This window comes from Onychostruthus taczanowskii, unplaced genomic scaffold (genome assembly GCF_017590055.1).
Source record: "Onychostruthus taczanowskii isolate IOZ18803 unplaced genomic scaffold, ASM1759005v1 scaffold15, whole genome shotgun sequence".
In the NCBI taxonomy this organism is placed as follows: domain Eukaryota; kingdom Metazoa; phylum Chordata; class Aves; order Passeriformes; family Passeridae; genus Onychostruthus; species Onychostruthus taczanowskii.
The window spans coordinates 3,271,233-3,285,395 of NW_024498685.1; the positions used below are offsets into that span (position 1 = coordinate 3,271,233).

Sequence of the window (14,163 nt, forward strand, 5' to 3'; positions counted from 1 at the left end):
TAAGGGATTTGGTATTTAACTTCTTTTTTAATCCTTTTTTCATCCACAAACCTATGTGTTTTTATATATTATTTGAGGATCTACATTATTCTCCCCATTACCTGAATGTCTTGAATAATGAATTTGAACTGAGGTGACCGCTCAGTCCACGTTTTCACCAGTTCCATTGCATTGTCGAAATTCTTCACGTACTCGCCGTACATCTTGAGGAAAGGAGCCAACTTCTGCAGAATATCTCCAATCCTAGGGGTGGTAGTCCTGCAAAGTAAGAGATTGGAATCTCAGAGCAAAATGGAAAGAAAAAAAGTCATGCAAGGTTATAAAATGTTTCAAGTGTTTAACAGAGAATCCTTCTGTTTGAGATCATATAGAGTTCCAACATAAGTGTTAAATCTGAATTCACATGGAAAGGGTGTTTGTATCCCCTTCTGGTGATGTATAAGCACCACAGGTCACGTAGAGGACTAAAAAAGTAAAGCTGGAAATTGAAGACATGAAAGATTTTATTTACAAAACATGGCCTAATTTATTTTATCTGCACTTCCTTAAAATTACATTATCTTCTTTTGACCATAAGTTAATCCTTAAAACATCTAACCTGTGGTTTGGTTTGAGGGCTAAATCCATTCTGTACCGCTTCCACTCTGTGCCTCGTATAAACATATGTATTAACATTTTGGTTTTAATTACTAATTATCTAAGGAAACATATGAAGGAAAGATAAACCCTTGGATTCCAATCTTTTGTGAGAACTTTTCCACATTTTTCCCAACTCCTGATGGCATCTTCAGATAAAACAGAATAGTAAAGTAGCAGATGGAGAAGCTTAGAGAAGCTGCAATCCCAGGGCACACAAAAAATGTGGAGCAGCACACAGGCACCTCCGAGAACTACAACAGGAATCACATTTGATGTCTCATTTTCAGGAACAGACTCAGAAACTCAGTATCTCAGTATGGATTTCTAAAAGTCTGAAATCAATGTTCTCATAGTGGTCTGAAGCAAAAATTTCTACAGCCCACTCCAATGCATCACTTCTCTGAGAGAAAAGCTGTGCAGAACAGAAAAGTTATACTTGAACAGTGAATACTGCAGGACTGTCAAAAACTGGTCCAGCTCCAGCTGCCTCTGCAGGGCAGAGAGTTCCTGTGTAACACCTGGCAGAGGACTGGGCTGCTGCTGGGGCTGGCAGTGAGGGGACAAGACAGGGTGGGAAGTTGGTCTCTGAAGTCTTGCAGGGTTCTTATGTTATTCCCAAGTATCTGCTACTAGGTTATCCTTGGGTCCAGAACACTCAGGGTTTTGTATCTAATTATTTTGTTTGATAGTCTAGTGAAAGGTATCCCTGCCGATGGAAGGGGACTTGGAATTAGATGATCTTTAAGGTCTGTTCCAAGCCAAACCATGTGATGATTCTGTGGCGTGGGATCACTGTTCTGCTCTGTTACACACTTTTCATGAGAAATATATTGCAACAATGCTGGTTCTGGTGTTTTCAAGCCGTATGTTGTAAGAGATATTCAGCTCCAGCTGTTGCTCAACTCATTCAAAATGCAGCTACTAGACAATTTCACTTTCACTTGGTAAGTTTAGATTCACACTGCCTTTTCTTCCAAAAATGAATTTGCTTTTGATCTGCTTTCCCAGTTACAAAATTAAATATTTTTACTCTTAGTTTTCAATTTAAACCACAGCTCAAGGAAAGGTCAGAAATTTTTATCCAGCTTTTTTGCTGGAGGATAAAGAGTAATAGAAGCACATAAAGCTACCCATAGAACATACTTAATTTCTTGTGTCTAATGAGAGGAACTTCTGAGAAGACTGCATCTGGCAGAAGCTATTATGCCAGAAAATTTCAGACACCAGTGATGGGGAGAGAAAATTACCCCAGATTTTACTTTCAGCAATGATCAAAAAAAGCTGTCTTCAACTGCACCCTTTTTTCTAACTCCTCCCAAAAGCACAGTGTTTCAAGGACATTTAAACAGGCTGTCTCAGGTGCAGCACAAAGGTTGTTTTTATACAATTTGGAAAAGATAATATCCTTGTGATGCAATTTATTACCTCTGCACCAAGAGTCAAAGCTTATCTGCAAAAGCACTTTTCAACCTTTGAAGCTATATAATTATACACACAATCATAGTGAGCGGTTTAGCCTTTTGCCAATATGTAAAGTGAGGCAACCCATATTCTGTGCTCCATGAAGTGTCTAGAGCAGAATTTTAAGATTGCATTGTGAATCTCATTTCAAATTACACAGCACTGACATAATGTGGTGTGAGCTGTTTTTTAAACATCTCAACTCCACTTCTCACGAACATGCACTCTAGTATATTCCAGGCATTCATATTTCCTATCAGATTTTTTCAACTTCTGTTAAAAGAAATTGGTAGTTTTTACTTACTCAAATCATTCTGCAGGGAACTTCTTATATTTCACAATGCTGACATTTTATTACTTCCAAAGGTACCATGTGTTAAGTATTCTATTTTAAGGAATCATCATTTAAAGGGGAATCATCTTACAGAGTCAGAAGATGTACAGCTGCTGTCTAAAGCACCACTGTATGGTCTAAGATTTTTATACATATCACAAAAAAGCTTTTTCCCCCCTCATTTTTGGGGTGTTTTTTGACAATAACGGAGCTATACAATAGCGTAGCTGGAAATTATGTATGGACAAACACTTGAATTCCTCATAACAAATTCTAGATAACATAGAATATAGGAGCCAAACAAGTGCTGAGGTGAAATGACTGGATGAAACTGTATTTACAATTTCTTTTTAAATGAGGTTATTCTTTTTCCCAAAGAAGATAGGGAAGCAGCAATGGTTTGAGACCATTTTTTTCAATTACATAGAAGAGACCAAAAATGTATGGCTAGGTTTTCTTATGCCCAGAATCACACACACACACAACAAGGCAGGATAAAGATACTACATCTGTACATGAGTATTACACAGTATATTTACACCTGTTCTATCCTTGCTGGCTCCAAATAGAGGTCAAGAAAAGCGGAGGGGGAAATGGCCCTGAAATATATCTGGCATGGATTTTAATTTCAAACAGAAAACTAAAACATAGAAGAAGATTCTGTTCCATCTTTTTACAAAAGGCAATAACAACAGAGGCTACTGTACTTCAGCATTATCATAAACCACAATATGTGCTATTTACCTCAACTTTGTACTCTGTACAATAAATTCACCAGGTAGCACATAATTTGAGTCTGAACCCCTAATTTAGCAAGATCATGAGTAATCTCACTGAAGCCACTGAGATTACTCATGATCCATGTCCTTTATTTTGAGCAAATGATGCAAGTCCTCTACTGAGTCAGATCCTGAGGAAGAGTGGAAGAGCAGATGTTGTCTTACTCACAGTGGTTCCAGGGCCTGGACATCTTAATTTGAAGATATTTTCCCTACCTCAACCCTGCAAGAGAGTTTCTACAGACACAGTTTTAGAAGTGTATTAACCAGTGAATTCTCTCTTACCATTCTTGCATTCTTTTTTCAAGTTCTGGAAGTAAGAATTTACTGTGGAAGGCATTTATTGATGAAATGTTAGAAAATATTTTATTAATCACTTCAGTTGGGAATGAACCTCTGTTGGCTTCCTCAAGGAGTCTGGAGTAGAATACCTGCAATACAGAAAAAGAGCCACAAACCTATCAGCCTATTATCTTTAACCAATGGAAGACCACCTATCCCCCCTTCCTGCTCCAGCTGAGGCAAGATTAATATTTCAATAATATAGATGGGTAGTGATGAATTCATTCATTGCCTTTCCCTCACTGGTAGTGAAAAGCTTCTCCTCCCCTAACACCCCACTTTTGTTCTTCTAAGCCAAGAGAGACTGCAGGCAGGGCTGACACAAGGAGAGCCAAGCTGAAGCAGTGCCATTTGGGATCACTCCAGACATCCTGTCTGTTTTAACAGCTAGATCATCTCAGCTTTGCCAGTCTTCCAGCAGTATTTTCCACTCTTCTGTTCTTTGCAATTAGCATGATGTCTGATCACCATCAGCCCCACCACTTTCTTTGAGTGCTGTATCCCCTTATCCTTTTGAAATCAAAGTAGTTGGCAGATTATGAGTGGTCCCCACATATCATTTAAAGTACAGAAGGGACCCAGTTCTGAGTGGACTATAGTCTCTTTTAAAAATAAATGTATTCTTTCTCCTTCAGTGGGCTCAACCTGACCAGGTGCAGCTACAAAATGTGCATCTGTTAATAGGCACATCACAAAAAACCCCGAACTTTCGGAGAGCTATTGTCCCTCTGGCACCCTCTCCCATGCTTGAACAAATTGTACATCCCTAGAAAAGGCTTCAAAGGTCTGGGTAAGGATTTGCAAAAGAAGAAAAGAGTCTGAAGACAGGAACTTTGATCACCCCAACTGAGACAGCTGGAATGTCTTAAAAGGAAAAATGCCATGTACCGCCACATACACTCTAAAACATGCCCCGTTTGCTGCATTGCCAACAGAACAGTTACTTGTGAATACCATAAAGATTACACAACTTTTTAACCAAGTTCAGAAATACAACAGTCCCTTCCTAGTCTTCTGCTTTCCTCTCATTAGCAGCAGTTGAGCAGCTTTTGAAACTCATTTTTCAGAATTCTCTCCAGTTAATACTTGGAAAACAGACATAGCAGTAATGCACTTATAAAGCCATCAAGGAAAATAATTGTACATTACTCATCAGAAAAATCTATGAAGGACATAAACATATTTTTTTTTGTTTTTAAACTTCTCTAAATCACTTTTCTTTTCCTGCAATATTTTGGCTTTTAAAAGTTACCATACATCCATCACCATGTGGGTCTGCTGCGTAAATTCACTTTCATGAGGACAATTACTTAGATCCCCAAGCAGCCTGAACAATCAGTTGAGATTTTTGCTTTTCATCAACTCTTTGTACAAAACTTCTGCAGTAGACCTGAGAAATTTAAACTGTAGAGTCTGAGAAAAGTATCCTGTGGTAAGGCAATGCAAAGCTAGAGGCATCCAAGTAAAGTGTATATGTGTTATGTGGGAAGTAAACAAGACTGAGGAAGGAAAACTCTAAAGTACACACTTTTACATTTAAGAAACATCAATTGTACAAAGCATGAGAGTCCAACCCTTTCCTTGCAGGAGCAGTAATTTCTGTTTCAAAAAATACAATGGGAAAGTAGAGGATATTCTTTTTGGAATGGGCAATTTCTAGGTTCTTTGGGACTAAAGAAAAATTCTGATTGGGTGGTTCAAATTAGAAGGATTTAGTAATTTTCTAACAAGTTGCAACATTCACTCCAATTCATTGGAAGCCAAAACACTGTTATCCATCCTCCTTGTTGTCTACCAGCATGATTGCTTATAAGGACATCTCCACACACAGAACATATTGCATTAATAGCCACAAAATTTGAATACTTATTAAAAATATAGCACTCTTAAAATAGAAGCAAAGGCAAAACCATGAGGCAACAGAAAATGACTGATTGGAAAATCAGTAAATTGTGAAAAACATGCCACATCTCATGTAATTTACACCCACACTTATACATAGCCATTTTATTGAATTCAAGGCAACACAATAAAAGCAAATTCAAGAAAAATGTACCCCATCTAGGAGGTCAAGTCGGCTAACATAGGCCTTTTCTGTTTGCAGAAGTTCATTGGCAATTTTGTGACGTTTCTGCTCATCAGTCTCCTGGAGGAAAAGAAGAGCAACTCTTAGGACACTGAAGAAAACATTAATATCAATAAAAAAATTTGAAAATACTTATGACTACCTTATAGTCCAAAAACTGAAATACAAGTTTAACATTTAGTAATAAACACCAACTTCAAAAAATACATGATTTCCCACAGTTTAATCAAGACATACAAAAGCCAGAGAACGTTAAAAATCAGTCAAACTGTGAAGCAAAATTCAAAGCCTAAAAGATTTAGCATTTTCCAGTTTGTACAGGGATCTTTGCCAAAGCACCAACTCCCTACTCAACAGATCAGCTCACATCCTGGTAATTGAGTACCACTGACCTTTCAGAGCTGGAGGAACTGATTTACAGAGTAAGAGGGAACAGATGGGAGCACTCAGTGTTCACCCCCACCCCATTTCAGAAGTTATTTGAACTGCGTGTTCTTTGCATGCAAAATTATTGAAAAATGTGGTACAAAATATTTTATGTTCACCAATACATTCATTGCTGAATAATTGTTGATTGCCATTAGAGAACTCCTTCATTAAGGCTTTATGGAAGCAATTTTTACATTTTAAGGGAAATTTTCATTTTAAAATCTTTTCTTCTGCAAAATATATTTCTGATTCTTCTGCTGAACAGAAACTTAAAACATTCACTCAATTTTCAATATTAAACTAAATATGTTAGAATATGTAATTGTAAGTTGCAGGGCAAAATTACTCCAAAACAAACAATGAAAGGACAGCCTTCTATAATGTCAAAACATTAGGGAAATGCCTCAGGCTTACAAGTGTCAGGCTCAACAAACTGACACTTCCATTACAAGATTCTTTCTCCAGATCTAGTGATAGTCTCTTCTCATCTAACAACATCAGAGTTTTCCTGAAATAAATGGCAGTATTATCACAGTGCTTATGGGAAACTGGTAATTGCTAGACAAACCATAAAAATTCTTCATTAAAAAAAAAAATAAAGAGGAGAGCTTGAGGGAGTGGTTTCTGATTTCAAGCTGCACACTGCTTCCCACGAGACTATGAAAAACATTTGCAAATACCTTTACAAAAATTGTGTGAAGAATACTGAATATTAAAGTACAGTCTTATATTTAAATCAGTTCAGTGCATTTTTCCCCCATTTTGGTATTCAATAAGTATTCCAAATTTCAATGTATTTCAGTTCTAATCTGCAGTGTTCACAGTTGCACTGCTACATGGCAAACTTCCTCCCTAAAAACAGGCTTTCAATAGTGACTTCAAAGCTGTTCATTAAATCTGTTTAAATCAGCATAGCAACCACAGTAACCTGCAGAACAGTGTTTTAAGTGCTGTCAAGAGACATTGCAGGGAGCTGGAGGATTAGTTATTACAGCTACAGCTTGCTGCTTAGTGCAACCATTTACAAAAGATCTCACATGTGGACTTGAGGCACAAAACCATGGAGGTTACTGGTTCCTTAGTAATTTTATTTTTTTCTCACTCCAGAACCCCACTTTCTCCCTGAAGCAATGCTACAGAAGCAATCCATAGTTTTTGGAAGATTGCTTGAACTAATTAAGAGAGGCAAAATTATGCATAACAAATGCAAAAAAATCACATAAAATTAGCTGAGCTGAGATTTCCAAACGTCTCAGTATCAACCTTAGACATCATCTTAATTCTTGATCCTGCACCTCCTTTCTACATCAATTGCACGACCTGACAGAGGGATCTTTTGTGTGGGGGGAAAATGCGCATCACGCATGAGTTATATCTTAATCACTGCAGCGTGTTCCTATTCCAGCATAAGAACACCCACCTACAAGGTCAGATCAGCACAAAAAACCAGAAAACTCTACTACTGCTTTTCTTTCAGCACGTCCTCAGTGGGGAAGCAGGGCTGTTGTTGAGGGGAATTTCAGGGAACAATTATTTCAAGGAACATTTTAAACTTCTATGACAATCCATAACACGTGGCAACTCAACATATAAAACCAAACAGAAATGGCTAGTGTGCTATATAGAAAACATTTACATTACACAGGTACATTATTTCATCTGTGGACCAAAATATCAGCAGTGTGAGAGACCAAGAGTTGCATCAGCAGGGACTGTAAACCTGAATCTCTATTCCAATGCTTACAGTAAATTTGTCAGTTGGATCTAGTTCTTTAGTACAAAGCTGCTCATCCTTAGAATAATTATATTACTATGCACGCTTAAGAAATTAAAATAAGTTATTTTGAACTCTGAAATTAAGAAGAGGTGTGAAAAATGCTAGTGAAAGTATGAACTTTCTTGTTATCCAAACCAAAGAGGAGCCATCTCCTGTCAAGAAAACTGTACCTGCCAACATGACAGTGATGTATATGATTCACTCTTACTCAGGCATAGTCCTTGCCCCAAGGGCTTTGAAGGAGTATATTAAACAACACAGACAGGGTGAGAGTAGTAAAGTATGAACAAATAAAATTTAAATTACACTGTGCTTGTTTCTTGCACAGCAACCAAGAAGTGGGAAGATTCTGGTATTCCTAAAGTAGTTAGAAGTGTTCACAAGAAGATTTATACATTTATATTGGTTGCTGAAGATACACAGCTTTGTTGCCTGTACTATTCCTAAAGACCAAAAACTGTAGAATCAAGAAGCTGCTAGAACCTCTCAAGTCTTTCAACAGTAAAACATTTCTTGGCAGAAAATTAACTTTGCAAAACCAAAAATTTTACCCTGGTTAAACTGAAACATCACCCTACATTTAGAAATCCAGTATCTACACCAGGTTTTTACATCTGAAGCATAAGAGCCCCCAGCGCTATCATTAAAAGAAGACATCATATAAGGACTTTATTAAAAGATGTTCAGTGGATTCTTCCCCATCATGCAGGCATGCAGGCAGTCTACATCCCTAATTCCTACCAGTCTCACAGCAAACACTGACACATTTGTCCTCTTGTCTTCAGTTAGCTGTAGCAGCAGATTCCCTACAAGATGTTATTCAGGAAGTCAATTGATTGAGATGTTCTTGTACTATTCAGCCTCCGCAGTTCAGACAAACCAATTTTTATGACAGGAGGTGTTTCTGCTGTAAGGCAGGAAACTTTTAACTTTTAATTGTCTTTTTGCTTGCTATGATTGTGTTTAATTACCTTCAAACCAATTCAGAAAATAAGAGAAATAAAGGATACTCTACTCTGGTTGTTTGGGGAAATTGTTTCAGATCACTGCAAAATTTAATAAGTTTTGCTCAACTTTTTGCAGAAGCTGCAATAATCTGTCTTTAGTCAGATCTATAGTGACTGGGGGGAGAGGGAGGGGAATAATTGTAAGGGCAACACTATTGCAAAACAAGCCTCCTTTTCCAAGTCCAAAAATTAATTTCTGCACTGGTTTTGCACCAGTTGCTCATTTAATTCACCCTTTCTAGCTGTGGATTTAGGATTACTTCTACTGTACATGTACACATTTACAAAGAGAGAGAGCACCACTTTCTGCTCTTTCCTGAACTAAGAAACATGACATGAAAGAGACAAGATACTTTGCATCTGCATCAAAATACATATATCAGACTCAAAAAGTTTGACTATGACTCACATGCATCTGCTCCTTTTGCTTTTATTCAATTGTACTTATATTATTAATCAAAAGGGCAGGAGAGTGCTGTTATCCTGTGCAGAGCAACTTCAACTGGACTGCATCCCAGTTTTAATATTCTTTAATGACTAAGTGGGCATTTAGCAAAATCACAGATTGTCTAATGCTAATGTCTTACTTCTTACCAGCATGTGCTTGAGCACAGAAACAGCTTAAAGCACTACCAGAACTCTCCTGTTGCTCATCCTCCTTCTCCTAATCCAGATAGCATGGCAGCAGCTATTTAGACCACCAGAGGGCTGATTGCCATCTCCAGGTTGCATTAACCCAAACTAAATCAGTCTTAGATTCTGTAAAGGGTGGCAGACAAACTTCTTAACCCCACCAGACTAAAGGGGAAGTCCTTGTTGCACAAGGTATCTCAGGAAGGGTTGCTGTGACCCAGCTCAGTTTTACAGAATCAGTTCTGCACCAGTGCAACCTTAAAAGTCATCCTGCATGGGTATGTCTTGGTTTTGTACCCTTCAAGCACCAGTGAGCAATATACATCTAGTTACAGTCACATTACACCTCACAAGCTGACTCAGTGTCAATATAAGACAGATCACATTTACAGCTCAAAGACAGATTTTAATGAGATTGCTGCCATTAGCATTTGCCCAGATCCTTCCTGAACTTTAAAACAGAACTGCTTCACTTTTCAGCTTTTTTCTTGAAAATGCTCCCAGCACCTTACTGCGTGACTTGGATTCAAGCTTAACATCGTTGCCCACTGAGAATTCAGCACTTTATAGGCACAGAGAGGGGAAACAGGCATTACCCAACAGGAGAGAGAAATATTGTGACAGCCAAAAGTGCCTTGGACTGTACCCAGGCTTATGCTCAGGTGGTGATCATAACATTCGTTAATTACTGGAAAAAATATTATGGAAAAAATAACAATCCCTAAAAAAAAAATCAGAAAACCACATAAACCATCACTTCCTTATCATTACTCAGGATATTTCATCCACCTTTCCCACTCACAGAATTTACCTTCTGGCATGTATATCTGTGACCTCCAGCTAACCAAACTCAAGGGCTGCAGTGAACTGCTGCAGGTGCACACCTGAGCAGCAGTGAGGAGCTTTTCCTGCATCAGCTGTTTGGCTCTGTGGTGAAGAGGAAGACTGGGCAAGCTCCCCATGCCAAACAGGGGATGGCTGGACCAGAACTGTTAATCACATTTGTTGCTTTGGTTCAAGGAGGTGAACTCACAAGTAAACTTTCAAAACTATGAAAACTATGAACAATTTTTCAGCAATTAATTTCCCAAGACAGATTTCCTTCCACCCACTTACTTTGCTTCAGCATTTAAAATCTTCCTCACAAGGGAGCTCAAATTCGTCATGATATAAGTTCTGCTTGCTAAAATGTAATGTATTTAGTATACCCTGAATATTGCATCTATCTGATCGCTAGCAGACTGCCAATGTCTTTCCAGCTTTGACTTGACAACTACATCCAAGTTAGGGATTCACACAACTCTTCTGCCTGAAGCTCTGTCATTACAGTTTACTGCACATGGCATTTTATTTCATATACATCGCTAACATGTGTCCCTTTTAGGCTAGCACAGCTGAAGCATGGTGCTAAACAGGCACACATATTTGAGTTTCACTTTTTTTTAAACTTCAGATAACTAATGGGGAAAGAGCCAAGGGGATGAGAAGAGCAAAGGAGGGGAGAGTGTGAGGAAAGGCAAGCAAGGCTTTTTTCTCATCTTTTTTCAGAGCGAAAATAACTGAAATATTTTCAATTTCTGACCTGCTCCTGGAAGCCTATTTTTGTAAATAACAACCTAGAGACAATACAAAAAGTAGTGATATATCAAGAATTAAACCATTTCTCTCTTTACCTTTATTTCCACAGGTTGATCTTGTTTACTGCTTTCCTCAGCTGGTTCTTCCTTGACATCAGTATCAATTCCTAGAGTTTCATTTTCGGGTAGGAGCAGCGTGTCACTGCTTGGAGTCCTGTGGCAGCTGTTGAGCATCTGCTCCTCACAGGCAGCCACACTTTGCAAGGACTCTCTGCGAGTGCTTTCTCCTTCCCCGTTTGTCAAGCTGCTGTCCATGGCATCATCCGGGACCGGGGTGGGCACGGCCGAGCTGCGGTCCGGCGATCGCCGCTCCTCTTCCTCTGGCTGGTCCTGCGCTACGACGCCGTTGGCCGTGGGCAGCTGTGCAACCTGAGTTTTGTCAGTGTTACTGTTTCCCTGTTTCTGTAGTGAGTGCTGGGAGGGGAGTTTTGGCTGAGGTGATGGTGTGGACCCATATCTTCCTTGAGATTTAGTAATGTGGAGAATGGAGGAATCTTTCTTGAAATCGCTAGGATTCAGTGAGCTAAAAACACCAAGCAAACAAAACATTGATGAGAGAAGAGTAAAATTTGCTGGATTGCCAAGCAAATTGTATTCCATTTGCCATCTGTATGACAGTTGTCTTCTGTTAAGTGGGCAGTCTTCCTTACCTCTTCCACAACCACTCCCCCCACCGGGGAGACATCTGCTGATAACAGGCTATTGAATGTCACTGCATGACTGATAAGAACTATAGCGTCCCATTGTGAGATGCTGTGCCCAGAGGGAAGAGCCAAGCGTTGCTACCTGGATATAATCGTGAAGTTCTAGGACACCAGTACAGCTTCTCCACTGGATTTCCCAGAGGGACAGCTGCCTCTTCCACTGGATCTTCAGAGGAAGACTACACCCTTTCTACAGGATCACTGCTCCAACAGAACCACACCTGACACTGCAGGAGGACTGCAGCCACATTTCCAATTGGACTGCTACCAGCCCCCTGACCAACAAGGCATCAGGTCATATTCTGACTCTGTCAGTGTTGTTTTGGTTTACTGCATTGTTTATTTTATCTTTTTATTTTCCCTAATAAAGAACTGTTATTCCTGCTCGCATATTTTTCTGCCTGAGAGCCCTTATAGCAATTTGGAGGGAGAGGGTGTAGATTTTCCACTTCAGGGGAAGCTCCTGCTTTCCTTAGCAGACACCTGTCTTTTGAAACCAAGACAGAGAAATAGGAGAGTTGCACCATATAATCAATTTCTCCCAAAAAAATCTTTTTCCTGTGTTAATACTAGAAAGTTCTGAGACCTGAAATGCATTAAAACACTTACAAACAAGCTTCTCTTACCAGAAACCCAGACCTTTGCCCATTTTGAGCCATTGCATCCCTATGCATCTTGAATCCCACATGTATGGGAGATTTATATTGGATATTAGCAAAAAATTCTCCACTGAAAGGGCCATCAGGCATTGGAAAAGGGTGCCCAGGGAAGACTTTGAGCCACCATCCCTGCAGGTATTTAAAAGATGCGAAGATGTGGCACTTGAGGACGTGGTTTAGTGGTGGCTTTGGCAGTGCTGGGTTAACAGTTAGATTCACTCATCTTTTGCAACCTAAATTTTTCTATTCTTAGCTCCATGAAACAGAGCAGGAAACCAAGAAATGGATAGATGAAGCAACTTGCCCAAAGTGTCCCAGAAGGTTATTGGCAGAAATGGAGCAAGGCTTGTGGTTTGCCAAGTCCTAGTCCACTGCTTAAACTGAAAAGTAGCCCATTCCTTAACAGCTCTTTAATAATTAAAAATTAATCTAACAAAATCAATCAAGAACATTTAGCATCCCTTTTCTTAGGTCAGAATATTACATGAGGACCTTTACATTTTTATCTCATTTCTTTTCCAGTTTCCTTAGTTAGCAATGTCGTTTTTTCATGCTGCATCTTTTCTGAAGATCTTTTTCCTCCAGAATTTGTCTGTGCTTTAAACACATTATCTCTTGTTCCTCACTGTCCTCAAACTATTCCTGGTATGAACTTCCATCTTCTGGAAGGATGAAAACTGCTTACAAACTGTACTTTTACTCCTTATTTATAGGATACTTTACACAAATGTTGCAAACATATTCTGCACTTTTGTGCACACAGATCAGAAATAACTTACACTAGCTTTATCTTCTTCCATCATATAACAAAAAAAAAAAGTTTAAATCACTTTTTCTTTAGTCATGTAAAGACTTTGATTTTTTTATTAAATAAACTTAACTCTAGGATAAAATTAACATACATTTTTCAATTGCCTGCACAAAGAGGTTTAATTAACTTTCTGACATGCCTACATGCTTGGGGGCTGTACAGACTAATGAAAATAAGTTAGTACAGTTGACAATCACAGTTTGCAGTTCATGAATATGCTACCTAGCCATTTCAAAATCCTTAATTAAACTGAAGTTCAGCTTCACAGAAGACATATTTTGTGGGTTGAGCTCATTCAAAAAACCAGGAATTACCTCCACTGCCAAAGCAAGATAATCCAGAACCCAGCATGCTAATCATGAAAATTTCTCATAAGCAGAGATCGTAGACTTGAGTAGAATTTAGTCATTGGACAGATATTACTGCTGTACCTAGCAAATTATGCTGCCCAAAACCAACTCAGCTTCCCATAGTCCACAAAATGTCCCTACTTGTAAAAGTCTGTCAACAAGAAAGTTTTCTTTCTTTCTTTATACTCTCCTTTGATTGCATAATATGGAAGAAATTCCTGCACAGCACAGCAGGCAGGTCTAGGAAGAAGAAATGTAGGGCTCAGTGGCGCAGGGCACAATGAACCTGAAGAGTGTTCTTTCAGAAAATTTTTTTTTTTTCCTAAGGATACTGCACTGTTTAAAAGCTGGGTAATGCTTTGGAGGAAACTGGAAAACAGAGTGATAGCAGGATTAGAGACTGATGCTAAAAGAATTCACAAGACCTCCAGTGCTGTAATAATCTATTTTTCCCATCTCTGAGCACCTGTCATCACCAAGTGCAATTAAGTCTCTGCCTAATGACAGAAGTTTCT

At 38.8% G+C, this 14,163-nt stretch overlaps 1 protein-coding gene across 8 annotated transcripts in view; it reads right to left on the reverse strand.

The window, feature by feature from the left end:
* The window catches only part of FGD4 (FYVE, RhoGEF and PH domain containing 4), a 105,482-nt gene that overhangs the window by 17,932 nt on the left and 73,387 nt on the right, over nt 1–14,163 (reverse strand). For 7 of the 8 annotated variants that reach the window (XM_041398758.1, XM_041398754.1, XM_041398755.1 and 4 more), the window contains 4 exons: nt 11,161–11,647; nt 5,612–5,701; nt 3,499–3,644; nt 102–258 (listed from right to left, as the gene is read on the reverse strand). In XM_041398758.1, the coding sequence (XP_041254692.1) occupies nt 102–258; nt 3,499–3,644; nt 5,612–5,701; nt 11,161–11,647 (880 nt within the window). The remainder of the gene's footprint in view (nt 1–101; nt 259–3,498; nt 3,645–5,611; nt 5,702–11,160; nt 11,648–14,163) is intronic. The other variant, XM_041398752.1, reaches the window with a different exon arrangement.